Source organism: Neovison vison, chromosome 10 (assembly GCF_020171115.1).
Source record: "Neovison vison isolate M4711 chromosome 10, ASM_NN_V1, whole genome shotgun sequence".
Classification (NCBI taxonomy): Eukaryota; Metazoa; Chordata; class Mammalia; order Carnivora; family Mustelidae; genus Neogale; species Neogale vison.
Window position 1 is genome coordinate 36630392 of NC_058100.1, and position 26196 is coordinate 36656587.

The window sequence follows — 26196 nt, forward strand, 5'->3', positions numbered from 1 at the left end:
GGCGCCAGGCTTCAGGCTGTGTTTGCCCTTGGAGTAACCTCTTCCCTTCTTCTTTTCCTTCTACCTCCTCCAGGCAGGACAGGGCTGCTTGCTGACCTCTTGCCCAGTTTTGCTGTGGAAATTATGCCAGGTACTCAGTAATTTCACTCTTTATTTGCTTAATCTGCTGTCACTCTGTCTGTCTTGCTTCTGCATTAGTCGCTAATCGCTCCTTTAACTTATTTGCACATTTGTCTGTATGTGTCTGTGGTCTTTTCCAGGATGAACTAAGCCCAGTGGAAAAGACTTTAGATTGTGTTTCTTCTGTACCCAGGCCCTAAAAGAATCATGATAATTAAAATGGGCTGCAGGGGAGGGTATGTGCTTTGGTGAGTGCTGTGAAGTGTGTAAACCTGGCGATTCACAGACATGTACCCCTGGGGATAAAAATATATGTTTATAAAAAATAAAAAAATTAAAAAAAAAAAAAGAGATGAACATATTGCAAAAAAAAAAATGGGCTGCGACGGGGACCCGCCCCTTCAGGGTTGGGCCTTGCAGGCTCTTTGGCAATCTTCGGAACATTCAGTACCTCTGCTGTGTCTAGACAGCTGTAAGTATCCCTAGCGGAGTGACTGTTTATCGCATTTCCTTATTCCCTAAATTATATGTTTATTTGTTCATTAGGGTACAATCGTGTTGCTCCGAATTACCTTTCATAACTTGATCAAAACATATTTCCAAGCCTTATGAAAGTAACACACCCCGCCTCCCTTGAGAAGTACACATGTAAACACCTACATTGCTTTGTATGCAATTTCAGGAGCTTCTTGGGCCCCCTAAGTCCCTGGGATCCATAGGCCATATGTCAAGGAAACACCCAAATGCACACCCCTGTCGTTTTCTGTAGCTTCAGTTGAACGCACCAGCCTAGGCCAGCCAGCCTCAGCTCGCTGCAGCCCCAGAGTCCGTAATGGAGGCGAGTTCGGAGAGAAATAAGAATGAGCTACGGGAAGGGACATATGCAAACTCAGGGAATGGGAAAGGCTATGATTCCGACTTGCTTTAGACGGCTTCTGGCAAAGGGTTAAGAACTGCCTAAGTGTTGGGAGCAAGAGAGAGAAACAAAATATTCCTGGCCCTTGGTTTTGACTTTGTTCAGGTTTTAAAACATCTGAACTCTTTACAGTTGAGTTCCATGAATTCTCCTGTTTTGCCGTTAGCTGGCCATCCCAAATACGGACGTTCTTCATGTAAATGTTGATCCCAGGGACGCACGTAGACACCTCTTTGGGACTCCCCCTTATCCAGGGTTGTGTCTGTTTGTACCCATTTGTTCATCACACCCACAATGTTACAAAGCATTACTTCAAACTAGATGTTACATCTCCCGGTCTCAAGAAAGAGTTACTGTATTTTTCATATCTGGTCCTTGTCCGTTGAATATCCCTCCCTTTTGGCTCCCAAGAATCCTTTCATGAAGAGCATTCTTTTGTTTCTCTGAGATAAAACTGCCAGTCTTTATCCTTGACGGCCCGAGCCTCACTGTAGCCGCCGAGCCACAGCAGCGCGTTGTTCCTCGGGGCTCCTATCTGTCTCAGGCTATAGAATGTTACTGTGCTGTAGCTGAGGACTGGGGCAAAGCCCTCAGCTATCTATTGTCCTCAGCAGGAATGCTCTCCAGACCGTTCTCACCAGACCCAAGACCTTCTCATTTCTTCACTGAAGAGATGGTGACCTGGTTAATTTGAGTGTATTTCAGAGGGAGAGTGAGGACGGACATTCAGGAAACATAAGTTGCTTGTTCTCGTCCTGAGGAAATCATGTTCTAAACAAAGATAATTTTAGCATTAAGACAAAACCCTTTATATAACAAAAATATCCTATTTTCAAGCTCCAACTGAATGTCCATTTAACTGAAGGAATATTTAACAACCAAAATTCAATAAAAACAATATGTACTTAAAGTTCATTGTAAAGGGACTTCTGGTAGGCGGCCTTCCGTCAAAATGAATCACTTTAGTCTTTGGACTGTCAAAGGCAATCCTGGCTCGTCCAGTCCATCCCCAGCCTCCAGTGGGAAGCTGGGTCCTATAGCCAAGTCCTGAAAGCATGATGTAAAGTCATGGAGGGTCACACCGTTTTTATGTAAGCCAGACGGAATTTTGTTTCCTTTCTTGAATCTTGTAGACAAGCAGATGAACCAGAAGTTGTGTTCGGCCCCTGGCAGAGCTGTGAAAACAGCAGAAGTTAACAGCTGGTACGGCCGTCAGAGCCCGGAGCCATTGTAGCCGTGGGCCTGCTGGCTGGTTAGCACAGCCGGCCTGAGTGCGACCAAAGCAAGCCAGTCCTGGGGCGTGGGGACAGTGCATTGTCTCCCTGAGTCTTCGTCTCTCGTTTTCTCCCTGGTTTGTTCCACAGATAGAAGCAAAAGGCTTTGATCTCAGCCTTGATGCTGAGGACAGGAAAGGGGTTACAGGGGTGGTCAGCAGGGAGAGACCCGGACCACCTAAGTATCTTGAGACCCTGTGACACAGAACTTTGTCTCAGGACTCATGTATTTAGAGGTAAGAATAAGTTGCCCACAAAAGGGACATAGTCACGGAACCCACCACTTCCCAGCTCAGCTACCAAGATTCCTCTCCCCAGCCAGGAGTCTTTCTGGTCCTGCCCCACCCTTGTTCAGGCACTACGGTGGATATGGTAAGCCCTTTGCCCGGGAAGGCCCCGAAACTCCGCCACCACCCCGTGCTGGTCATTCCACTGCGCTCAGTAGGACCCTAGGGACGCTTCCTCCCTCTTCTCCAGACCCGCGCCGGGTCAGGCCTCCACTTCTCGCTCTCAGAGCTCCCCGTGAGCCGGGGGCGCTCTGTGCCCTGTCGTGATGCTTCCTTCCCGGGGTCCCCCCTGCCCCCGCTACCCACTCCTCTGACAGGAGGCAGCGAGGCGAGCGCCCCTGCCCGGGCGGCGGGCCGCGCCCAGCGTGGGTTCCTCTGTGCGTCCTTCCAGAGTGGGTGTTCGTCGGCCTGGTGATCCTGGGAGTCTTCCTCTTCTTCGTGCTGGTGGGGATCTGCTGGTGCCAGTGCTGCCCGCACAGCTGCTGCTGCTACATCCGCTGCCCGTGCTGTCCCGAGTCCTGCTGCTGCCCGCAGGCCTGTGAGTAAAGCGCGCGGCCGGGAGACGGGGGGCGGCGAGGAGAGGTCGCGTCTGTCAGAGAGCTGTGTGCCCGACTTTCTTCTCCACCTCCTTTCCTTCCGCCTCCGGAGCTGGTTGCTCCAGGCTCACTCCTCTGCCGGGAGCCCCGGCTCCCCGAGCTGCCCGTCCCCGTTCGCTCCTCACCCGCATGCAGCGCTCCGACTTCGCGTCCACACCCGTCCCCCCGCATCTGCATTTCACTCTGGCGCAGCCCACGAAGGGAAGGGCAGGCTCCGGCGGTCAGCTTGTGGGGAAGCTTCTGCCCTCTCTTCAAGCACTCAGGCTAGAGGAAAGCTTCTCTGGTCGTGCCTCTCACACGCAGAGAACTCCTCTTTTTAGCAGCAGAGCGTGCAGACGGCAGGCTCGGCACACCCAGCCGGGGAGGAGTCTTATTTGTGCCCGAGACAACGGGGCCCGCCAGACCAGTCCGCATCGGGGGATGCACAGTTGTACCATAAGGGCTGAGCCCGTGCAGCCACTAAGCTGGGTGCCCCAGGCCAGAAACCAGACACATCCTGAAGGGGAAAGACATGCAGGCATCTTCGTGTCCTTGGGCATGAAGCAGCTTCCAGGAGGGGTCCGGTCATCTGCTCTGCCTTTGAGATCCCAGAGCAGAACCACGTGCAAGCTCAGTGCCTGCCCGGCCTCTCTAGAAGAGGCTTAGGATCCTCGCGGAAGTAGCCCCGCGTCGCCTGGCGCTAGGCTTCCTGCAGGCGGCCTGAGGCAGCCTACGGACCGCGTGCTGAAGGGTGGGCTGCTGCGGGCATGGGGAGGCCGCCGTGGCCGCTCCTAGGACCGCTTAATGACTCCGTTGCCAGCTACTGAACCCTGTAATTGCTTATGGCGCTGCCTTTTGGTGGAGCCGGAGGAGTCCAAGGGAGTGGGGGAGAGGTTCGGATGAATCAGTTCAGGCCTAGGAGAACACACGCACATGCACACGCACGCACACACACGTCCAGGAGCTCCCTTCAGCGCATCCTCAGGCAGTTTTGGTGTGAGGGTTGTGGAGGGTGGGACGATAATATAATCTCTTTTGCTCTTCATCTCCCTCCACAGTGTATGAAGCAGGGAAAGCAGCAAAGGCCGGGTACCCTCCCTCTGTCTCCGGTGTCCCCGGCCCTTACTCCATCCCCTCTGTCCCCCTGGGAGGAACCCCCCCAACCGGCATGCTGATGGACAAGCCGCACCCGCCCCCCCTGGCACCAAGTGACTCCACGGGAGGCAGCCACAGTGGTAAATGTAGTTCCAGACCACCCTGCCCCATGCTCCTCTCTGGCTTCTGCTCTGGTTCCTTACTGATGGGAACCGTCAGCTTGGTGATGCTTCTTTGGAAAATGATGGTCTCCATTCCAGAAATGGGATCCCTCCAGCTGTACCAGGTATCATCTGGAGTGCATGTCAGGCTTTCCAAGGACCGCAGGATGTCGCTGTCCCTGCTCCCTTCCCAAGCTCCCCGATAACTGAAGTGATGAGGAAAAGAGGCAAGGTACCCCTTGAATGCTGACCATCCAGTTCATAAATAGTTATCTCATCCGTACCTACTGTTCAGGACTGTCAAAGGCACGGTGAGGAACACTAAGAAGTATAGGACATGGTTTGTGTAGGAAGCAGAATGGCCCAGCCAGGGAGAGAGAATGGATTTTTATTAGGACGATGAGATGCTGCAAAGAGTGTGGTGCTGGGTGTTCAAAGGAGAAGGAGCTGGAGCGGTTACAGAGGGTTCAGGAAGAGCTGGGCCTAGAGGAACACAAAGAAACAGGAGAGAGAGGGAGGTGCTGAGCACCCCCCAGGAAGGACACGTGGTAGGAGCCTGGAGCTGGAAGAAAAGTGGGGGGGGGGTGTTGGACACTAGAAGGAAGTGGAGGGCTTTGATGGAGCCTCACCCAGATTAAGGAAGGTCCTGAAACCCACCCAGGAGAGCCCGAGGTTCGGTGCCATAAGTGAGCGGGAGCCACTGGCAGGTTCCTGAGTCCTTGGAAAGGTGACACGCCGACGAGGCGAGTGGCAGTGGAGGAGAGTGGGATCACAGATACCGAGCTGAGATGAAAATGAAGCCATTCAGAGGCCGTGAGAGCAGTTGGGCCACGAGAGAGGCCACGGGAACTGAAATGAGTAGGTCAGTCTGAGAGATACTTCAAAATAAGACTTTGGGAATGAAGGAAAGGGAGGCTTCAGATGAGCCCAGGCTGTCCAGGGACACGCATCATAGAGAGAATTAGGTAATGGGTAAGGAGAGCGTATTTGAGTGGAGATCCACCATGGTGTGTTAGGGCATGATGAATTCGTGGTTATTGGCAAAGGCAGAGGGGCAGAGGGGTAGAGGGGCGGGGAGGGGGCAGTCAAACAGAGCTTCCATGGAGACACTTGAACAGGATTACAGAGTAGGAAGGTTAAACGTGCGTGAAGTGTCTTTAGGAGATGACTGTTAAATTCCTAGGTGTGAATGAGCTAGTAGGGTTGGTAAAACAGGCATGTCCCCCCAGAGCTATCTGGCCTTCTTCCGGTGGGAGCAGGGAGGAGTGTCTTACCCACTGAATGAACTGTCAGTGCTTGACCCTGGAAGGAGTAGATGTCATCAGTGAGTAATTGGTATTTGTGTTTTTTTCTCTCCCTGGAACAGTTGGTAGAATTCTGACATCGGAGCCTGAGAATGAGTCACAGACTGAGAAGTAAAAGTTAATGATCAAGGACACACAGGGAATTAGAGAGACACAGACAATACAGTTGTTTCCCCAATGGTGGAGGGGCCAGGGGACTTTAATGGAACTTGTCTCATATTTTCTTTGCAGCTTCCCCTTTTTTCAGTCTTTTTGTCCTTCCTTCCCACCAGAACCCATTCCCTCTTACTTTTTTTTTTTAAACAGAGTCCCATAATGAAATGATTCTTATTCATAGGATGACAAATACTTCCTCTCTCCTGATTTCAACCTTTTTCTAGTTCTTGCTTGTTACAGTTCGATCATTTTCGCCCCATCCTGCCTCACTAACCAACTGCAACTAGAAGTGGCTTGGGGGTGCCTGGGTGACTCCGTCGGTTGAGCATCCGACTCTTGATTTCAGCTCAGGTCATAATCTTAGGCTGGTGACATCGAGCCCCATGCCGGGCTCCACACTCAGCAGGGTTGTGGGTCCCTGCTGGGGTCCCTCTACTTCTGCCCTTTCTGCCTGCATGCGCTCGCTCTCTCTCTCTCTCTCTCAAAAATAAATAAATCTTTAAAAAAAGAAGAAAGAGGTGGCTTGAAAAATAGGAACTTTTCTTATTTCACATAGCAAGAAATCCCAAAGAAAGATGGCTCTGGGCTTGGTTGATGGATCAGTTCACGTGGCAACACTGAAGGACCTAGTTCTCTCCATCTTTTGTTCTGTGCTTCTGAGCTGGCTCCCCTCGTGATCCTATGATGACTGCCATAGTTCCAGGCACTAGATGCGTTCAGAGATGGAAAAACATATCCTTTTTCCTTGTGCTGCTTTTTCCAAGAGTGAGGATACCTCTTCCAGAAGCTCCTCCCCTCCAACAGACATCTCCTAGCAATTTTATTGGCAAGAATTGTGTCTCGAGCCCATTTCTATACCTGATTGGTTTGAACTAATCAAGACTCGTCTCTTAGGCTGGAACACTATTCATCTTGGAAATGAACAAAATCAGGGTTCCGTTAGCGGGGAAAAAGGGAAGCTGCACAGCCGATGTCGGTCACAGCCGGTGTGGCCCAGGGTGTCGTAATCTGGTTCGAGTCAGGAAGGAATTCTTCGTGATCCCCCAATGGACATATTTCTGTCCTCATGGTCCCATGGCCAGACTTACTGATGGCATTTGGCTATGTGTCCTTTAAGAAAAAGGTGGCTTAAGCCAATGTTTCATGTAGCTTATTTTTGAAAGAATGTTAGAGATGTTAGGAAATGCTGACTGAAAAGATATAAATTTAGCCTATTTTATATTTATATGCTACTTTACTTTTAGGGTAATCATGTAGCAACAGTGATTTTTTTTCAGATTACATTTGTACACAACACCCCTTTGGACCCTCTCAGTAGTTGAAGAGGCAAGGTTACCAAATACGAGTGACAAGAGTCCCCTTGATTCCTTTTCCTGGCCTTCATTTGTGATCTCTGTTCCAACAGAAGAAGACCGTCTCCTGTCCTTCTCTGGATGCAGCCTCTTCCTCTTTGTCAAGGTTCTGTCTTTACGGAGCAGCCACACTCCATCCAGTCGGAAGATTGGCTCTCATCACCCGCCTTTCCTTCTCCCTGTCTCCATCCTAGCAGCGTTCAAACCAGGCTTAAAGCTCTCCCATTAAGATATAACAATCTGCAAAACCCCCATAGTCCTCTGATGTTACTTCCCTGTTCCTTTTCTCCTCTTCATAGCCCAACTCCTTCAGCGTTTTGAGTAGTTCTTGTCTCCATTTCCTCTGCTTTTCACCAACTTCTCAGCTACCTTCCATCCGGCTGTCACTTTCCCTACTCTGGACACCAGTGCTTGTGACGACGACCCTACTGCTAAATGTAACGGATGCTTCTCAATTCTTACATCCCTTGACTTCTCAAAAGCATTTACCTCCTATATCACATAGTCATTTTCCCTACCTGTTTTGCTCTTTGCTGGCTCTCCTTCCACTGCCCACACCCCAGATGCTGGTGTTCCTGTTTTGCCCAAGGTCCTCTCCCTGGGAAATCTTACCTACTCCAATGGCTCTGTCATCTCGTCCATGCTTATGACTCCCAGTCGCCATCTCCAGCCTGTCCTCGGCTCCCCAGTCCCATATATCAAATTGCTTTCTGGACATCTCACAGGCATTTTGAACTTAAACTCTAGGAAATGGAATTAATCTGCTGTTTTTAGACTTCAAATGAACTCCTACATTTCTTATCGTAGTGGGTGGCACTACTGTCCACCTAGCAGCCCAAACTAGAAGCGGGGACCTCATCCTTATCTCTTCCTCACTTCCCTCATCTGATTTGTCACCAAGTTCTTCAGACTGTACTCAAAATAACCTTGAATCCGTTTACTTTACTCCGTCTCTATTATACTATCCTGGTCCTTTCTACCATCATCTCCCTCCTTGACTAATTTAATGCTCTCCTGCCTCAGCTTTCCACAGCTTCTCTTGCCTGGCTCTAAGTCATTTTCCCATCTACCTGGCCCCCACTCATCCTTCTTACAAAAGAATTGAGTAGGCAAGTAGGGTTTTGAAATGTCATTTTCAAAACTAATAAGGATGTGGGTCTATATATATGCCACTGTATGTATACAGAGAATATGCAAATTTTGAGCATCACTTCTCCCACAACTGAGCTGCTCTCCCCCTGGGGGTGGAATCTGGCATCTGTTCCATCATCCATAAACAGCCTGACTTAGCTCATTAAGATAGGACAGGAAAAACAAGGCTATATCCATAGGTATCTGCCTTAGAGACTTTTTTTTTTTTTGCAAGTTTTATAAGTTAGATTTGGCTGTGAGGGAGAAATTAGCTGAAAAATAGTTAATTTCCATTAACTGGGTCAAAAATATCTGCTCAACTACTTAAACAATACACATTTTTGAAGTTATAGTTTGGCATCAAAAGAATAGCCCAGTATTCCCTCTCCACTAAAACCAAAGGTGCCAAGGCTAGTAACTTAGAGGGGCCACACCAACCAGAGGACTTGGACTGGACAGAACTTGAGAAAGATAAATCATCCATCCGCCCTAAACTGGAACATCCCTGGGGGGGAGGGTCATTTTCCAAAAAAGTGCTGGACTTCGGCCAGTAGTCAAGGACACATCTTATTAAAATATCACCATACATCAGAGTTCTCTGGTTTTCAGACAAATTACGAATCCAAAACCAAAACCAAATCCAAAACCAACACCTTTTACTGGGAGAATTGCCTAGCTTTTAGGCGACTGAAGCCAAATGATGTTATCTCTAAAGTCTAAATATCCATACTTTGCCTCTGTCCTTCTTGGCCAATGAGAGGGATTTAGATACCTGAAGGCATTCGCTGGAGGGACTGAGAAGTCAAGGCTGAAAATGCCTCTTCTGCTGGAGTCCCTGTATAATGCCAGTGTTTGAAAGGTAAACCTACCACCTTCATTCAAGGCTGTCAGTAGTTATTATAACTTTTCAGGGACATGATAACCTGCGCATACATAACCCAAGCTGTCTCATAATGAGGATTGTAAGTTGTTATAATGACAGAGAAAACAATCTATGCTTTGGTCTGAGTTGCAGTTAACCGAGAGGTGTGCAGCGGTCTCTGAGCGGCCGCGGTCTCTGCTGACCGCGGGACAGCTGGTACACTGCTCCGTAAAGCGACCACCCCCTTCCACTCCATCTCAGTGTGACTGAATGTTTTATCTTAGTAGCTTCACGTCTTAAAAACACACCGATAAAGTCATAGCTCAGGTAGAGCAGGCCTGTTCCCTGACGCCTATCAAATGCTAGTTTTCTCCTTTCAAAAATAACCATCAACAATAAGAACAAAGTTTGCCTATGCCTTGCTGCTCCCTCAAGCTTCCATTCAAGTCCTCTCCTTCCTGGTCAAAACCCTTCAGTAAAGCAACCACGTGGCTGCTTCGCTCTTGCCTTGTTCTCCCTCGTACTCGTAGTTTCTCTTCCTGATTTCCATCCGTCCGTCCATCCATCCATCCATCCATCCACACACACACGTTTTGAGTGTCTACAGTGTGCCAGGCTCTGTGCTAAGTGCTGGGGATGCAGAGAAAAACAGAGAGAACTGGTCCTCACCCTCAGGAAGCTGACAGGCTGGAGAGGGAAACTCTACTAAAAATACTATTGAAAGGAATCATGAACTTCACCACCGTCTCCAGACTGGCTCAGTTCAGCTCCAACAGACATTAACGCCTACTCAGCAGTGTCCTGGGCTTTACACTCCTCTAGAATAAGAATTCTTCTCCTTCAAGAATCTTTGGGAAGATTGGACCTTTATACACAGAATTTGGGACAAACTAGAATATATTGAGAGTCATAATGAAAGTTCCAAGTAAATGATTTAGAAGAGAGAAATGAGATGGAAAGAGAGGGAGGAAAGATAGAACTTTCTAGCTGTGAGAATCAGAGAAAGCTTTTTGGATGTGGTGCTATTTGAGCTGCCCCTAATAATTACAAAGAAAGTACTCTAGTGATTTGGTCTTTGTTGTCTTTTTTTTTTTTAATTTTTTCCTATATTTGTCTTCTTTATGATGAGAAGGGTTGAGAAGTATTAGCTGCATTTGATAGATGTGAAAACCGGGTCCTGGATAGGTCATCATTTATTTGAGGTCCCTCAATGAACCAGAGATGTACCCATGAATGCCGGGCTCCCCACCTTCCGAGCCCTGTGTTTCATCCGTCAGACATCACTGCCTCCGAACAGACATAGCACTTCCGTGGGATAATTGCCTTTTAATTGAACTGTCTGTACAGCTCTGTAAACGCCTCTGCAGAGATGGAAGGCTGTGCAGCTTGATAAATAAAATCATTCCTACTAATAATTGCTTTGGCCTAAGGATTACGGCTCCAACCTCCAGGAGAAGGTGCTCCTGAAAAGCGTGTGCAGAGATTCACTGATTTTTTTTTTAAAGAAATCCCACAAGTGGAGGTGAATAGGAAGGGCCCAGAATGTTCTCACAGAGAACATCGGTGCACCTGCAAATGGGCGTGGGGGCGTTCTCTCGGTCTTCAAAGCCAGGGCTGTGAGGAGAGCGCTGAGCAGTACAGTACTTTAATCCTCCGTGTGCGTCGTTTGTGCGCACATGGGACTTTGTCCACAGCCAGGGTCACATGACCAGAGAGCAGCACATGGAGGCTCTTCTGGAGGCACACGTGGCCATATGGTTTCTTTACGGTATTTGCCCTACTGTGGGAGCAGAGCATGTTGGGAGTTGGGTTACTTGCTTCCATCCTGTTGTGTAGTCCTGACTGGCCAGAAGACAGGACCGATAGGCCTGTGCCCCTGGTCACACCACCCATGACACACCTACGAGCATTTCCTACTCTGGGCCTTCTTGTCTTCCTCTTGGGTCACTCCCTCCTGCCTCCGCTTCTGGGCTCCCGAGTTTCAGTCAGGTTACGTAGGTCTAGCCCCTGTGCTGCACATTATTCTGGAGCAGGGCAGGAAACTCTCTGAGCCAAAGTTTTCTCGACCATAAACTGAGGCTATCAGCAAATTTGTTAGGGGTTGTGAGGAGCAAATGTCCATGCAGAGCATTAGGGCAGTACCTAGCACACTGAGAGGCTCGATGCATGCTGTCTCTTCCCACTGGCATGTTGGGTCCTTCTCTCTCGTTTTCTCGTATTTGTGAAGATTTGACTTGCCTGTGTCTGGTCACCCTTGGGGCTGGTATGGGACTCGACTGATACTAAGTGATGTGGGGCTTAAACCGTCTTTGTTCCTGACAGTATGAGTGATGGGAGCATAGGAGATGGTATTCTCTCTCGTGCTTTTGTCTTGTTCTTTATTGAGCCCCCCCAAAATAACACCTGCTTCTGACCACACAGCAGCAGGTGGAACTAATCGTGTCCTGAGTATGGTATTCCCTCTCCCGAAAGGAAAACTGCAGAGAAATAAAGTGGAACCAGAGTTAGCAATCCATGTATTTTTGCCCCTCGTTTTCGTTTTGCATAAACGCTTCTTGTAGTCTATCACCCTGGCTCGTATGCGCCACCTGTGAGGGGATTTTTGCACCATCTCCCACGAAGCCAGAGGCATTCAGGCCACCCTCGTCAAGGTCCCCGATGTTCGGGTATCTGTTTTATTTACTTGTTCTCCCACCAAGCGGAGATGTGACCCGCAGATGCTATAGCATGATCTGTGTCCTCCGTCCAGAAAATCTGTCTTTTTTTCCCCCCCAAGCTTTAAGTGGAGCTAAGGAGGTCAGAAAGTAGGAAGCAGAAGTTAACAAATGACCCCAAATCTCCTGTGAGAGAACTTGGTGGTGCACTGCTGTTCTTCCATTCCAGGGCCACCATCTGATAAAAGGGAGCTCAGTCACGGTTCCATAAGTATAAATATAGATGATTATTTCTGGCGATTTCAAAAAGAGTTGTCATAAGCAGGAACGGCGGGTTTTACTTGGTAAAGTAAAGAGAGGCCACCTCCGGCTTTTCTCAGCTCCCCTTCCTGTCCTTTTCTCCACAGTTCGCAAAGGTTACCGGATTCAGGCTGACAAAGAGAGAGACTCCATGAAGGTCCTGTACTACGTCGAGAAGGAGCTGGCTCAGTTTGATCCAGCCAGAAGGATGAGAGGCAGATGTGAGCATCTGTTAGTGCCACGTGATCTGGGCTTCACGGCTAAAGGGGGTTTGGGGATTCCCAGTCGTGGGCAGCCCTGAGCTCTGGCGGCTTAGGACTAGCAGGGGCGCCGACGAGGTCCTGAAGAGAGTAGCTCTGAGGGCACAGAAGGGAGCAAAAGGGCTCCTGGTGGGAAGGGCAGAGCGGTCGTTCCCACCTTGCTTGCAGTCAGCTGTGCGGGGCCCAGGCAGTGCTGGGGTTGCAGATGTTTTCTTCAAAGGGTCATTCCCTTCTATTCAAAATAATGACTAAAGATGTGAGTTTTTCCCCCAACATGAAAACCTCTACCACTGAGCAACGGTCCAGCTGCCCAGTTGCTACACGGAGGACTCCAAGCAGCGGAAGGAAAAGTCTACCAGCAGAAAAGGAGGCCTGTGTTCCTCTGAGATGCCCGACGGCAGAGACTGAGGGCTAGGAAAGAGGCTGCCCCTCTTATCAAAAGAACTTTCCAGTTCCTGAGCTTGTAGGTGGCAGGACCCCAGCCTTCACTCACAGGACCTCGGGCACTCCGCAGCGGACACGGCTGAGTGCTGGCGTGGACTCCAGCTTACCTCGGTGACGAGACACAGCTCCGGGCAGGTCTGACATGGACGGGCTGATTATTGGAGGGTGCTGGCTGGCATGGTGGTGAGGTCACTACCTCTCTCTCTCTCTCTCTCTCTTTGAACCCTCCTTGCCTTGGAAGCGAGGAGACGCTTGATGGAACTGTTGGGGAAACAGTCCCAGACTAGAGGCACTGTATTCAGATTAAGGACAACATATTCCTCCCAGTTTGCAAAGCTAAATTCATCCTGTCTGAGCTGCCTTCCTTGCTGCATCCTCCCACCGGCCTGCCTATAAAAAGACCATCTCCAGATTGGAATGTCAGGAATGCAGATGTCACTGCACTTGACAAGTTAGTTGTAATGTGTTGTCATGGAGCCCTGGGAGGGGACAGAGACAGCGATCCAGGAGCAGGAGCCTGGGGAGGAAATCTGTGAATCTCTCAGCTCAGGGAAAGAGTTAAAAACTGAGGTTGAAACTAAAGAATGAATCCTGATTTAGGTGACGTCACCAGTCTACCTGGATTGAAATGGTCTCCAGGGACTGGCTGGTCAGAAGGTAATGACATCTGAACACCCAAGTGGACCTTAGTGGTGGCCGAGGTCAGTCTGCACAGTGTACAGATGAGGAAACAGAAACCCAGAGGGCTGAAGTGACTGACCGGACCGGGATTAGAACCCAGCTCTTCTGATTCCCAGTCCTGTGCTCTTTACACAAGACGCTTTTGAGCCGACTGATGGTTCCGTGGCTGTAGCGGCTGTTTCTGTTCAGAGATCACAGCCTTCTACCTCCTAGGACTTTCTAGTATGTTGGAACAGAAGAGACTGAGGTGGTTGACTCCCACCTCCTTCATTTTACAGAGTAGGAAAGGAAGCAGAGAGGGAAAAGACCCAGTGTTGGCACCTCGGTACCTGAGCCACAGCTGGGACCAAGATCTGGAACCTGCAGGTTGACGGTCCCATAATTGCATAGAGGTGAAGTGGGAATACAGTTCACTTGACTTTGCCAGGCTCTCTTTCTGAAGAGCAGAGTAAACCCTGGGACAGATCATGGACATGGGACAGTCGCGAAGATCTCTTTGTAAAACGGATCTCATGGTTTTGGGTTGTGACGAGATTCTGTAAGAACAGGGAATGTCAGGTTCGGGAATTTGCTGGCCAGAGTAAGACCCTCACTTTCCTTGCCCCTGGTAAGTAGGGGGTTGCACTTGGGCTATTTTTAGTCCAGAACCCCAGCGTGGTGATCTTGCAGACGACACCTCCCAGGGCCAATAGGTTCCATCTCCTGTTCTTGGGAAGTTTGTCCTGGAACAGAGTCAGGCCGGTTCCCTTACATGTTGTCTGTGGCTGCTTTCACACTGCAGTGGCCAAGTCGAATAATTGTAACAGTGTGGCTTGCAAAGACTGAAATATTTAATATCTAGCCCTGTACAGAGAAAGTTTGCCTATCCTGTTCTAGAGTTACATTATTAGGTGTTTGTGAAGCAGGGATGTTGATGTTTACATTCAATGTGGCAGAAACGTTAGAACGGCATACAGCCTAGACAGTCCGTCGCTGTGAATGGTGAAACTGAGACGGCCCTCAGGATGTGGAGAAATGGAAAAGATCCATTAGTCCCTGAAGTTTAAGGAAAGTTCGGAGGCAACAATAGGATGTTTCAATAGTTTCACTTGAGGCATTTTCAAGTTCTCTTCTGTACTGCTCCCAGGAGATTAGAATTCACTGGGATCATGAGAAAAGGAAGGTTCTAGATTTTATTAATCAGTAGCATCTGAGCTCTTTTCCTTTCAAATGGGGAGTCACTAGTCCATTCTCCTCAAGAGGAGGAAAAGGTTTAAAAATTATAATTCAAAACCAACTGATTACATGACCAAAATGAATGGCATTCTCAGTAAGCCCCCACTCGGATAAAACAGGACCAGGAGGCTGTGTTTATGCGGCAGGAGGAGGGAGGGGAGGCCCTTCCTTTCCTCTGTGGGTGGGAGTGCTCCTCCGAGAACTCTTGGGGCTAGGGAAGAGAAGTAGAGGGGAACCTGAGACACAGATCTGTGCTGCCCACATCCTATCTTGGCTTACCTTCTACTCAATAGCCAAACCTTATACTTTATAAATGTTGATTCTGATAATATTTTGACGTTCTGACCAAAGGATTTTAGAAAACAAACGGATCCAATTGCATTACAAATAGATTCACTAGATGTGTTTTTAAGTAAAATGATATTCAATCCATTTCAAAATTCTGTAAACAAGTGGTTATGGTTTTTTTGTTTTTTATTGGTTCCCCCCCCCCCTTCTTTCTAGACTGTGATTCTTGTCTTGTTCACAAGTGCTTTTGCAAAATGCTACTTAGGCCACTTTGTAGGAAATGAGAAAACGGTGACCACAACCCCCTTCTTTGTAGGAGGAGTACAAGTGGAGGCCAGAGGCTGTGAGTGCAGCTGCCCCTCTTCTCTTCCCTTACCTCGACTCGGCTGTCCTAGCCACCCAAGGCCATGCACACCTGGAATATTAGTTAGGGAGGCAAAGAAGTCTTTGTGGGCCCTGGAAATGGACTTGGTACCAATTGGGAAGGATAATCCACGTTCCTGGATGAGCGTCCAGAAAGGGGATGATTGGACACTAGGTGTGCAGTCCCCTTGCCCCTGTGGACTGTGCTCTGGGGCGAAGGGCACAGCTGAAGGAGGCTGGAATGGGGTCCCTCGAAAGCATGGGGCCACACTGGTTTTGAAGGCCCATCCTGGGACGCAGCCACCAGTGAGGAAGATTTTGTGACCTGTGGGTTCTCTCTCGTTTTGCCCCTTTTGGCTCAAGATGCCTGGGATCATCATAGCTTTCACAGAATTCTACAAGAAGAAAAACACTGGAACAAGGATGATGACGCCTTAGGAGGAAACCAGCTGCAAAGAGCCCAAGTTCTGGGGAACGTGCCTTAGGTGGAGCAGTAACAATTATTTTCCTATTTTAAGAACAGAGCATGTAGGAAGCCTCCCTCTCTATAAGCCAGTGGGCTTCTGGACGCAGCCCGTTCCTGCTGAGCTAAGAACACAGACACTGTTAGTTCAGGTCTACAACTAAACCAGAACAGGATTCAAGCCTTCCGGAGGCAGTTTCCCCAGAGCCATTCACAGAGCTCCCTTCCTAATACGTAGAAAGCTCTGTCATGCCTGGTTTTGTCCCTGCAGATAACAACACCATCTCCGAGCTCAGCTCCCTGCATGAGGACGACAGCAATTTCCGCCAGGCCTACCACCAGATGAGAAGCAAGCAGTTCCCTGTGTCCGGGGACTTGGAGAGCAATCCTGACTACTGGTCCGGGGTCGTGGGAGGCAGCAGCGGGGCCAGCCGGGGGCCCTCGGCCATGGAGTATAACAAGGAGGATCGGGAGAGCTTCAGGTACAGGTGAAGGTGGCCGCACCAGGCTGCAGCTGTGGGGGGGGGGGGGGGGGGGGCTGGAGCTGGCAGGCAGATGTGGCTCTGAGACAGCTGTTTCCCGGGAGCGTCTCTGTCTCCTGTTCTAGGTTGTCCTGCCACAGCTCTCCTTGGGCTGTTGAACAGCCCCTTCTCATGTTTATTAAGCAAAGGGACACCTGTGGCACCATGTGCAATCACAGCCAAGTCCCTTTGAAATGGGGACTCTGTGCTCCTTAATGAACCTTATTAACATTTCCTTGCCTTTCTCATAATATTTTATCCTACATCCTCTAAAAATTCCCATCCATCATCTCCCCCATTTTTAAGAGATTTATTTATTTGAGAGAGAGAGTGTGTGTGTGCGCAAGTCGGGGGAAGAGGCAGGAGAGGCTCTTCAAGCAGACTCCCAGCCATCAGCTCGATTTCACAATCCATGAGGTCCTGACCTGAGCAAAACCGAGAAGCAGGTGCTTTACCCACTGAGCCACCCAGATGCCCCTCCAGCATTCTGGATCATCGTTATGTGAAAGACGAAATACCAAACGTTACACTGATTGATTCTCCTGACTCTAAAAGGTGGGGACTGTTGGTCCGTTTTAAGACGGGGAAACCGACGTTTCCCTAGAGTCACCTGGCCAGTGGTGTGGGAGGCCAAGATGTGCACCCTGTTTCGTATGGCCGCTGCCCAATGAATAGCACGGTCACCACTCACCTGTCCTTTATCTCGAAGGACAGCAGACACTGCCTTTCTCTTAGACTTACCAACTGCGGGTAACTCGCAGGGATACGCTGGCCCCGGGGCCCTGAGGGAGGAGGAGGCTTCTCTGTGCATCACCGAGTATCTCAGGGTTTCCCTGGATCGCCGGCCACGCCAGGCCCCCGGCTTCGAGGCTGGGAGAAAGGAGGCCTGTACTGGTCCGCCAGAAGTCAGACTCACGACCAGCAGGCGCCGCCGCGTGCCTCGGCGCACGAGCTCCAGAGAGAGCCCCGGTCTCCCCGCTTCCCGGCGGCGCCCCGCCCCCCGACCGCGCAGCCAGCCCGGGGCACCCCGCTCCGCCCGGCCCGGCCCCGCGCGCCCGCCTCGGCGCTCACCGACCCCCCCCACCCCACCTCTGCCCGCAGCCAGCAGCGCTCCAAGTCCGAGATGCTGTCGCGGAAGAACTTCGCCGCCGGCGTCCCCGCCGTGTCCATGGACGAGCTGGCCGCCTTCGCCGACTCGTACGCCGCGCGCTCCCGCCGGGCCGACGGCGACAGCCACGAGGCGCGGGGCGGCGGCCGCTTCGAGCGCTCGGAGGCGCGCGCGCTGGGCGGCTTCTACCCCGACGGCTCGCCCGACGAGTACTACGGGCCGCGCGGCCGCAGCCGGGAGCCCCTGGGCGACGCGGGCCGCGCCTGGGCGCCCAGCCCCCCGCGCCGGCGGCCGGACGACGCGCCGCTGCCGCGCCTGGTGAGCCGCACGCCGGGCACCGCGCCCAAGTACGAGCACGGGCCGCGCGCGGGGGGGCTGGAGCGCCAGGCGCGGCCCGAGGGCGCCAGCCGCGGCGGCAGCCTGGAGACGCCGTCCCGGCTGAGCGCGCAGCTCGGCCGCCGCAGCGCCTCCTACTACGCCTGGTCGCCGCCCTCCACCTACAAGGCGGCCGCGCCGCAGGACGACGACGAAGACGACGACGACTCCGCCGACGACCCGCTGCCGCCCTACAGCGAGCGCGAGCTGAGCCGCGGCCCGTCCTACCGCGGCCGCGACCTGCCCTACCACAGCAACTCGGAGAAGAAGCGCAAGAAGGAGCCCGCCAAGAAGACGGTGCGGCCCCGCCGGCGCCTCCCGCGCAGGGGGGTTCGGGCGGGGGCGGCGGGGACGGCGGGGGGCGGGGAGGGGGTCTGCCCCGCGCCTCCTGGCCCCAGCCGCAGGCAGTGAGCGGAGGCCTTGGCCGGGGGCGAGAAGCAGAAGGAGCAGGTGCTTCGTGGAGAGTCTCGGGTCCCCAAGCGCCGCCCTGAGCAGCAGGTAGCCTCGGGCCTGCGGGGCCTCGTGACCGCCGCCGACCTCTGGGCTCTGCACGCAGAACGTTCTAGGCGCACCTCTTGCACCTCCCACCCTTGTGGGAAGGTTTAGAACTTGCAGAAATTCCCAGAGCACTCACGGCCCAGAGGAGGTCAGGGGCGACCGAATGTCCGGAGGACAGCTCACTCTCCTCCCGGACGCGGGGCTGAAGGTAAACTGTGACCCGTGCCCCGCGCACGGCCGCCGCCCAGTTAACTGCCTCTCTTGTAAGTGGCCTTACGGAGCTTTGCGGTCTCAGTAAATGCCAAGAGCAGCCCAGTCCAGCCCTCGGCCCCCAGATATGAGCTCCACGGCTCAGAGGAACGCTGGGGGACAGTCGCAGATGTCCGCTCTGGCTGCCAAAGTGCCTCTCCCCCCGGTGCCCTGGCGGCTGCTCTGCCAGCCCCAGTGCTTGTGCCCCCTCCGCGCTTACCCTGCCTCCTCCACCATTTTGTTTTTCATACTTCAAGGGGGTTGTTTTCTTTAGCACGTAGTATGGGGAGAGAATACAAATGGAAAAAAGATACTGACCCCTCTAAAACAGATCTCTTTTGTTCTCTAAAGAGAACAATGACATGCCCCAGGGAAGTACCATGAGCAGGAGTGAACTCCCAGGGCCTGCCGGTTCGGTTCGTGTGCTCCATCCACACTCGCTGGTGGAGCCATGAACCTTGTAGCTCCCCCTAGAGGGCTGGGCAGTCGTTCTGTGGCCGTGGAACGAAGTTCTGTCAGATGTATGTTGGCTTCAGCACCAACTGAGGCTTCCGAACCGTAACCACAAGCCTAAGGAGATGCCCGAGTCAGGCTGTGCCAGATTCTGGACAGGGTGTGGACTCTGCCCGGGGAACCATCTGTTAGGTTGTGTTGGGTTTCTTTAACTGTTGTGTGGTTTAACGTTGTGCCCTTTCTGCTCTTTTCCAGAGTGACTTTCCAACCAGGATGTCCCTTGTGGTCTGATGTTTGTTTTGAAGACACTTCTCTGGCTGACTAGAAATCAGAAGCAGCCCACGGGGACAAGACACAAACCTAAGAGCCAGCAGGCCCGGGACTTTCTCTGGCCGCCACCTCGGAAGATTTGCTGATCTTTGCTTTGCCAAGGGATGGGGGGGCAGCCTTTAAGGAAGGCTGATTCCAAACCTCAGCATACATCCAGCTAGTATGCGAAACTCAAGAAGATGACTATGTGTGAGAACATTCCCACACATGGAGTGTCTTACCCACTGAGTTCATCCTGCCTGATGTTCTTCCGTAGCTGAACCAGGATTCCTTTTCCAATTCTGAAAGGGAGTTAGCTCTGGACTGCTGATCTCTAGAAACTGCCTCGTCCTCCAGTATGTTCTTCTATGCCTCCTGTGCTGTGCTTAGAGACAGAAAAACATTACTACTATTAGAAGAAGGTCTTGTACTGACAATAGAAGATAGCTTTAGGCAAAATATACCTTTTATCCCCATCTCCTGCCAGTCATGGGGCAATGACTATTGTTACACTAAAATCAGAGGGCCCTTGGTGAGCTCAGTGACAGTGACCTGCAGGACAATCACAGAAATGACTTCAATTTGCTGTTTTGAATGACAGCTCTTAAGTGGCTAGATCAAGACAAAAGAGAGTATCCCTTTTTGAAAAGCGGTGTAAGTGCTATTTCTTTTTCCATTCTGAGAACTTAAACTGCTTTTTCTCGTTCCGCTGTGCACAGTGACATCCGAGTCTTGGACGTTAAGGGCTCTCCTCGTCCTCCCTTCCCCTAGACTTTCCGAACGTTGGTGCCGCCCACAGAGTCCCCCTTCCCTCTGCACTCTGATTAAATTGTCATCAGGTGCCTTTCGAAAAATGCTTAAGATACACACATGAAAGAGAGGAGAAAGGAAAAAAAAAAAAGAAGAAGAAAGCAGTTATGCAAAATAGAGACAAGAATTTAAGAGGAAAAGAATCTGTGATCTCACTCTATTTTGAACGTGGGCCATTTCCCCCACAATTTCAGACCCCGATGTCTCTGGTTTTGTACTTTATTCGCCATGAGCTGTTCCTGCCGTCCCAGCTCTGTCACTCCAGGACCCCAGAGATGGGTGGAACGTGCGTCCTTTCGCCTCGCCACACTGGCTGCTCCAGATGTGCTGGGAAACGAGGGATCTTGTTCTCTCAGGAAGGAGCACTTCCTAGTCCCACCCTGGCCTAAATGATAGATTTTGCCTAAATCCCAAATCTAGATATTTCCGGATTTTGCAGTTTTTAGAGATCGCAAGAAATGGCCACACTTTCTTCCCTTCTCAGCAAGAGGTGCAGTCCGTTTCTCCACCCGTCCCATCTGGGATGGGCCAAGAGATTGGATTTGGCCAGTGGCCCAAAACAAATGTAACACAAGCAAAGTCCTGAAAAAGTCCTGTGCATGGGGCCTATTTTCTCTTGCAGTCGCCACGAGGTGAACAAGCCTGGGCTGTCCCGCTGCATGATGAGAAGAACAGGCCCAGTACCCCGTCCGTCCCATCTGACAGCCTGTCCAGTCTCCGCTGATTGCAAACAGCTGTGTGAGCCGCCAAGCCTCATGGGACAATGGCCTCGCTGAGCCCAGCCCAAATTCTTTCCAACCCAAGGCACGAGAAGTGCGTGCACCCTTTCAATGTTCATTTCTCTTCAAGGACAAGCTGTTTCTCCTTGACTCGTGTTCGTCCCTTAATCCCCGACTCCATCTCACCTTAGGTGTCTCACGTTCTCCACTTTCTTTGGCAAACATCTGCCCAAGCTTTTCACGCTGCACCATTATGGAGGCACACATGCTTGGGTCAAAAATCACTGGGAGACAATGATGCTCGGCCTCCCAGCAGTGGTCAGCTTTCTGTCTTGGAGTCCACGGGCAACCTCTGAAGGCTTCTTCTTCAACATCTTCTTGGTCTTGTCCAGAGCCGCCTGACGTCTTGGAGTCCACGGGCAACCTCTGAATGCTTCTTCTTCAACATCTTCTTGGTCTTGTCCAGAGCCGCCTGGCCGGAGCTGGGCCCTAGTGTCAGGGCACCGTTCCGCCGGCATCTTTACTTCGCGGCCTGTCCAAAACAGCCCTACATGTGCAAGGAAATGAAGAAGTGGCTGGTGAAGGTCGGGAGCATGAGTTGCTATCCTTGCCTGGAGGAGACCTGGCCTACCGAAGGACTTTGTGGTGGCTCTGGCCTGAGAGGAACCAGGGACAGCTCAGCCCAGTGCTGGCACTTCCAAGGGCAGGAAGACACATGCCATAACCTGGTGCTGAGCGTTAGACTTGCTGGTGTCCCCGGCCTCGGAGAGCCGAGATCCCGTCTGTTTGGGCCCCACATCAGATGGGAAAGATGACTAAACATCATCATTTCTTAGTCACCAGCTTTGGATTCCAACTTGCTCAGGCAATCCTGGAGAATATTGGGTAGCTGCAGAGCTATTATCTCTTCAACTGAGCACTGTGTCAGGCTTCTCTCCACCAAAGAGCCCCATAGCACCAGCTGCAGAGACCAGACATACTGCTTTTGTTCGCCGAGGGCATGTAGGATTTTGGAGATGGTTCGGGGAGTCATAGGGAAAGAATTACTAAAATTGGAAACCTGCAATTCCAAAGAGAACAAAACTATAGACCATACAATAAAACACGAAGACAACAGGCTCCTGAAATAACCTGGGGAGACAGGACCAGGTTGTCCCCTGTCAGGCTGCATAAAGCCCTGAAACTTCCAGAGAGAGAGAGAACACTGTTGTTTCTGGTATGTGGATAGAGACAAGAACTGGCTGGACAAGTAAAGGCAAAGCTGGCCATCCTCGGCACCCTAGCTTTTCCCAGCGGGTCCTTTATTTTCTTCCCTGAATAGTGTTTCCCACAGAGGAAGGGCTTATAAATATTAGCTTCCTTCCTAGCTTTTTCTGGGGGTACAGAATGTCTTGCATAAGGCACGATCTCTGTCCATTGGGACCCTGCAGTTGAAGAGCGGAAATAAGACATGCCCAAGAAAGAAGTAGGAGAATTTATGCACATAACGTGAAATATTGCTATGGATAACAACAAACCCAGAGAATTAAAGTTTTTAAATTTAAATGGGTATATTTTGATATTTAAATGTTGTGTGTGTTTGTCTATCCATTGTGTTTAAAGATAAGCTCAACGTTCTGAAAAGCCAGTCTTAAAAAAAGATCTGACTGGAAGAGATGAATTGGGACGGGGAGCGGTACAGGCAGAGGCCGGGAGGGATGATGCCGGAGCTGCTGTGTGCCTGTGAGTCACAGCTGAGTCAGGGATGTGTTGGATAAGGGGGTGTGGACGCAGGTGGCAAGAGGTGTCCCCTAGAACAGCTTCTTTTAGGCCATGCATAGGTTCACTAGGAAGCTGGGGACGTGTTCCCCGGACCTGAGGGTACGTGTCAGCCGATCTTCCTGGGCACGGTCCCGGGGAACTGGGCATCTGCTTTTCCAGGGGCTCAGTTCTGCAGCCGTGAGTGCTGCTGGCCACCCTCCCCAACGCAGAGAAAGTCTGGCAGAGATAACGCGCCTCTCGTCTCCCTTCACGTCGTCCTCACTGGGCACGTGGGGGCCCTGCCCCTCTAGCCCGAGGCACTCCGAGCGGCAAACACCTAGCCCTGTCTGTAAGTATTTCTAAATACTCTGACTAGGTTACCTGATGGCCTTCAGAGGCTGACGCTGTAGATATTGTTGTGATCCATCCCTTCTCTTTAAGACGGAGAAATAAACCAGCATTGCCATTAGTGAAGTTGCAAATCTCATTAGGCCTTTGGATTCCAAGCCTATAAATCTCTTCTGCTGGACCTGTGTTTCCCCAAGTTTCCTAACCATACAAATTCCGTGATTGCTGTTAAAAATAATACTGCCGGGCCCCACGCACCCTGGAGATTGATTAGGTGGGTCTGGAGTGAGTATGGGTTCTTTTAACAAATATTTCAGAAGAGCCCTGTGATCAGAGGCATTTGGGGAATGCAGCACTAGATGGGTCATACCTGTGGTGGGCCCCGAGCAGCTGGTCCTCAGGCTTCCTGGGCTCGGAGGACGTCCGCACAGGTCCTTTCTCTGCCCCGGGGCCGGCAGTGGTGCAGCGCCCAGCAGTCTGGCTGCCACGGTGGTGACTGGCTCACCAGGGTCCAGAGGTGGGAGAACTCTGTGAGGCAGAGAGAAAGGAAGGCTGGTAATACCCCCCAGGAGCCAGTTCTAGATGTTTCTAATCCTAGAATAATGATCTATTGTGACAATCTCAGATCTGACAACAGGAATTACAGGTAATTTTCTCATTCCCTTGATGTCATTCTGAGCAAAACTTAGATCATGAGTAGAAAGAAAAGAGACCACTGGGGAAATGGCAAATCATTTTTTGAAGTGTTCAAAAATATTTTGAAGTTGATCAGCCTGGCTGGTCGACTCCCACTTCCACCTTAACGACCCAAGCGGGGTGGGGAGGAATAAGAAAAGCTACATCTTATATGCCCTCCTTCCAACATCAGATTTAGAATCTGCCAAAATCTCGCTAGAGTTTAAAATTTGACTTATAGGATGTGGAGATCCAAATTCACCAAAATAGGGCCCCAGGTACTTAAAGTCCTGGAGGAAAAAAGTGCCTGGTTTTTTGCCTGCTAGGGTTCTACCTCGTCACCTGGGAGGCTGGTCCATGGAGCTTGCAGGAGAGGCGTTTACCATCAGAGTGGAACAGACATAATGTTGAGCTGCTTAAAGCAGCATCCTGAGTTCTGGCCCTGCCTGAGGGTGATAAGTTCAATATGGACAGCATTTGTGCCGTTTTCATGGTGCATTACTGTTTACAGAGCACAGGCATCCTATCCTTTGGTCCGAACACCCTCCTGCGACCGCGGCAAGGGGGTTGCTGTGGCCTCATCGAGAAAAGCTGAGTGATTTGCCAATAGTCCAAAGGTCTTTAAAGTTGTACAGCCAGGCCCTCTGCCTGTCTAGGGTTCTTCCCCCACAACTGCTGCCACACCCACGGGACTGGTACCCGGCTGATCCGTCCCTGGTGCAGACAGCCCGGGACCCCGCGCTCAGTCACACGCCCGCCGGCGCCTCGAGGCCGTGAACTTGGGCAGCCTAGCACCACTCCTCCAACAGAGCTCTGCGTGGGAGCCAGTCCCCCTCAAGGACGGTTTCTCTTTCACTAGCTGTGCTGTGAGGGGGAAAAGGCTTTGACTACAAGCTGCTTCAGGTCCCTTTCTGAGGAGGCATTTCTGAGCCAAACTACAAACTCATCTAGACTTGGGATGCCGGGGTTCAGGGGCAACCTGCTTAGAAGTGAACCATCTGGCACCTTCACTGCATTTAGGGATTAGACACTCTCCAATGAGAACTTTCCCTTTGGGAACACACAAGGGGGGAACAGAAGGAGCAACAAGACAAAGGGGTCAGAAATCTGTGTCACGAGAGTCACCTGCCCAGTTACTTGTGCCTTGTCTGTGGCATCAAAACTAAAATGTTGTATCACTCTTGCCCATGATTTTTTTTCAGTGTCAAACAGATAAAGTGTATCTGCTTGTCATGTTGTAATCTAAATAAAGTATTTCACCTACATTTGTTATCAAGAACTCATAATTAACACGGTGATGTTTAATCGTGATCTGATATTAAATGACCTCAGCAGGGAAAAAAAAAAGATCACACAGACTGCCTCTGGTTGTTTTAAGTACTGTAACAGAGAGTTAAATATCGTGGGATTGCAGGGGACCCTAAGAAGTTTTCACAGACTTTCATAAGCCGCGGCCTGGCTGGGTTTCTGCGGCCACACTCATTACTCTCCACACAGTAACATTCGGGAGAACATGAGGAGTAGGAAGGACAGTGGACAATGTGCCGGGACCCAGCTCATTTCAAGAAGGGCACAAGTATTTGCTTGCTAGAAACAGCACTTGGGGAAAGGAGGGCAGAAAGCTGTGGGGGGATATTTTAAGTTCCGAAGAGATCTGAAAAGTTCTACAGCATCATAGTTCAGAGAAGGCCACTTAAAACCTTTGTTAGCAAAAGAAGAGATAAGTACTTCAGGGATGTACTACTCCTTTCTCACGAGCCAGGCCCTATCAAGGGAATCTTGTATTTTAGAGTCCAACTTGAATACAAAGCCTGTCCACTTGGCTTCAAGCATCTGGACTTGATGTTCACGTGTAGATTTAACTTAAAGATAGACTCCAAAACAGTATAACTCTGATTACTTCCTTTTGACTTGCTGCTATTTCGTCCCTTGTCTTAATTTTATCTTGCTTTTTCAGCTTTATAAAATACTGTGCTTAGAAAAATAAAATATCAATTTATAAAGTGTTTAGAATCACCTATCTGCTTTTTCTACACATCTCTTCTTTTTGCATTTCAGGTCGTCTTTTGAAATCTTTTCCCCTCTTCCTGAAGGAAGTTTTCTCTAGTGTGGTTTTTTGGTAGGATACTCTATCCATTTTTGTTTATCTAAAACAGTCTTTACATCATTCTTGTTTTTGAAAGATAATTTCACTGAGTAGACAATTTTATTTATTTTTTAAGATTTTATTTATTTATTTCACAGAGATCACAACTAGACAGAGAGCCTGGCAGAGAGAGAGGAAGGGAAGCAGGCCCCTGGCTGAGCAGAGAGCCTGATGCGGGGCTCAATCCCAGAACCCCGAGATCATGACCTGAGTGGAAGGCAGAGGCTTAACCCACTGAGCCACCCAGGTGCCCTGAGTAGACAATTTTAAACTAGTCAACCATTTTAAACCAATTTTCCCTTGGCACACTGAAGATATTAGTGTATTCTCTTCTAGCTTTTATT

General features: G+C 50.6%; 1 protein-coding gene across 5 annotated transcripts in view; it reads left to right on the forward strand.

Moving 5' to 3' along the window:
- Window positions 1-24971, forward strand: part of ILDR2 (immunoglobulin like domain containing receptor 2) — a 60567-nt gene extending 35596 nt beyond the window's left edge. For 4 of the 5 annotated variants that reach the window (XM_044267000.1, XM_044267003.1, XM_044267004.1 and 1 more), the window contains exons 4-10: window positions 74-130; window positions 2989-3135; window positions 4231-4407; window positions 12295-12408; window positions 16173-16389; window positions 17524-18202; window positions 19361-24971. In XM_044267000.1, coding sequence (XP_044122935.1) covers window positions 74-130; window positions 2989-3135; window positions 4231-4407; window positions 12295-12408; window positions 16173-16389; window positions 17524-18202; window positions 19361-19396 — 1427 coding nt within the window. In that variant the 3' untranslated portion in view covers window positions 19397-24971. The remainder of the gene's footprint in view (window positions 1-73; window positions 131-2988; window positions 3136-4230; window positions 4408-12294; window positions 12409-16172; window positions 16390-17523; window positions 18203-19360) is intronic. The other variant, XM_044267001.1, reaches the window with a different exon arrangement.
- The last annotated feature ends 1225 nt before the right edge of the window (window positions 24972-26196 follow it).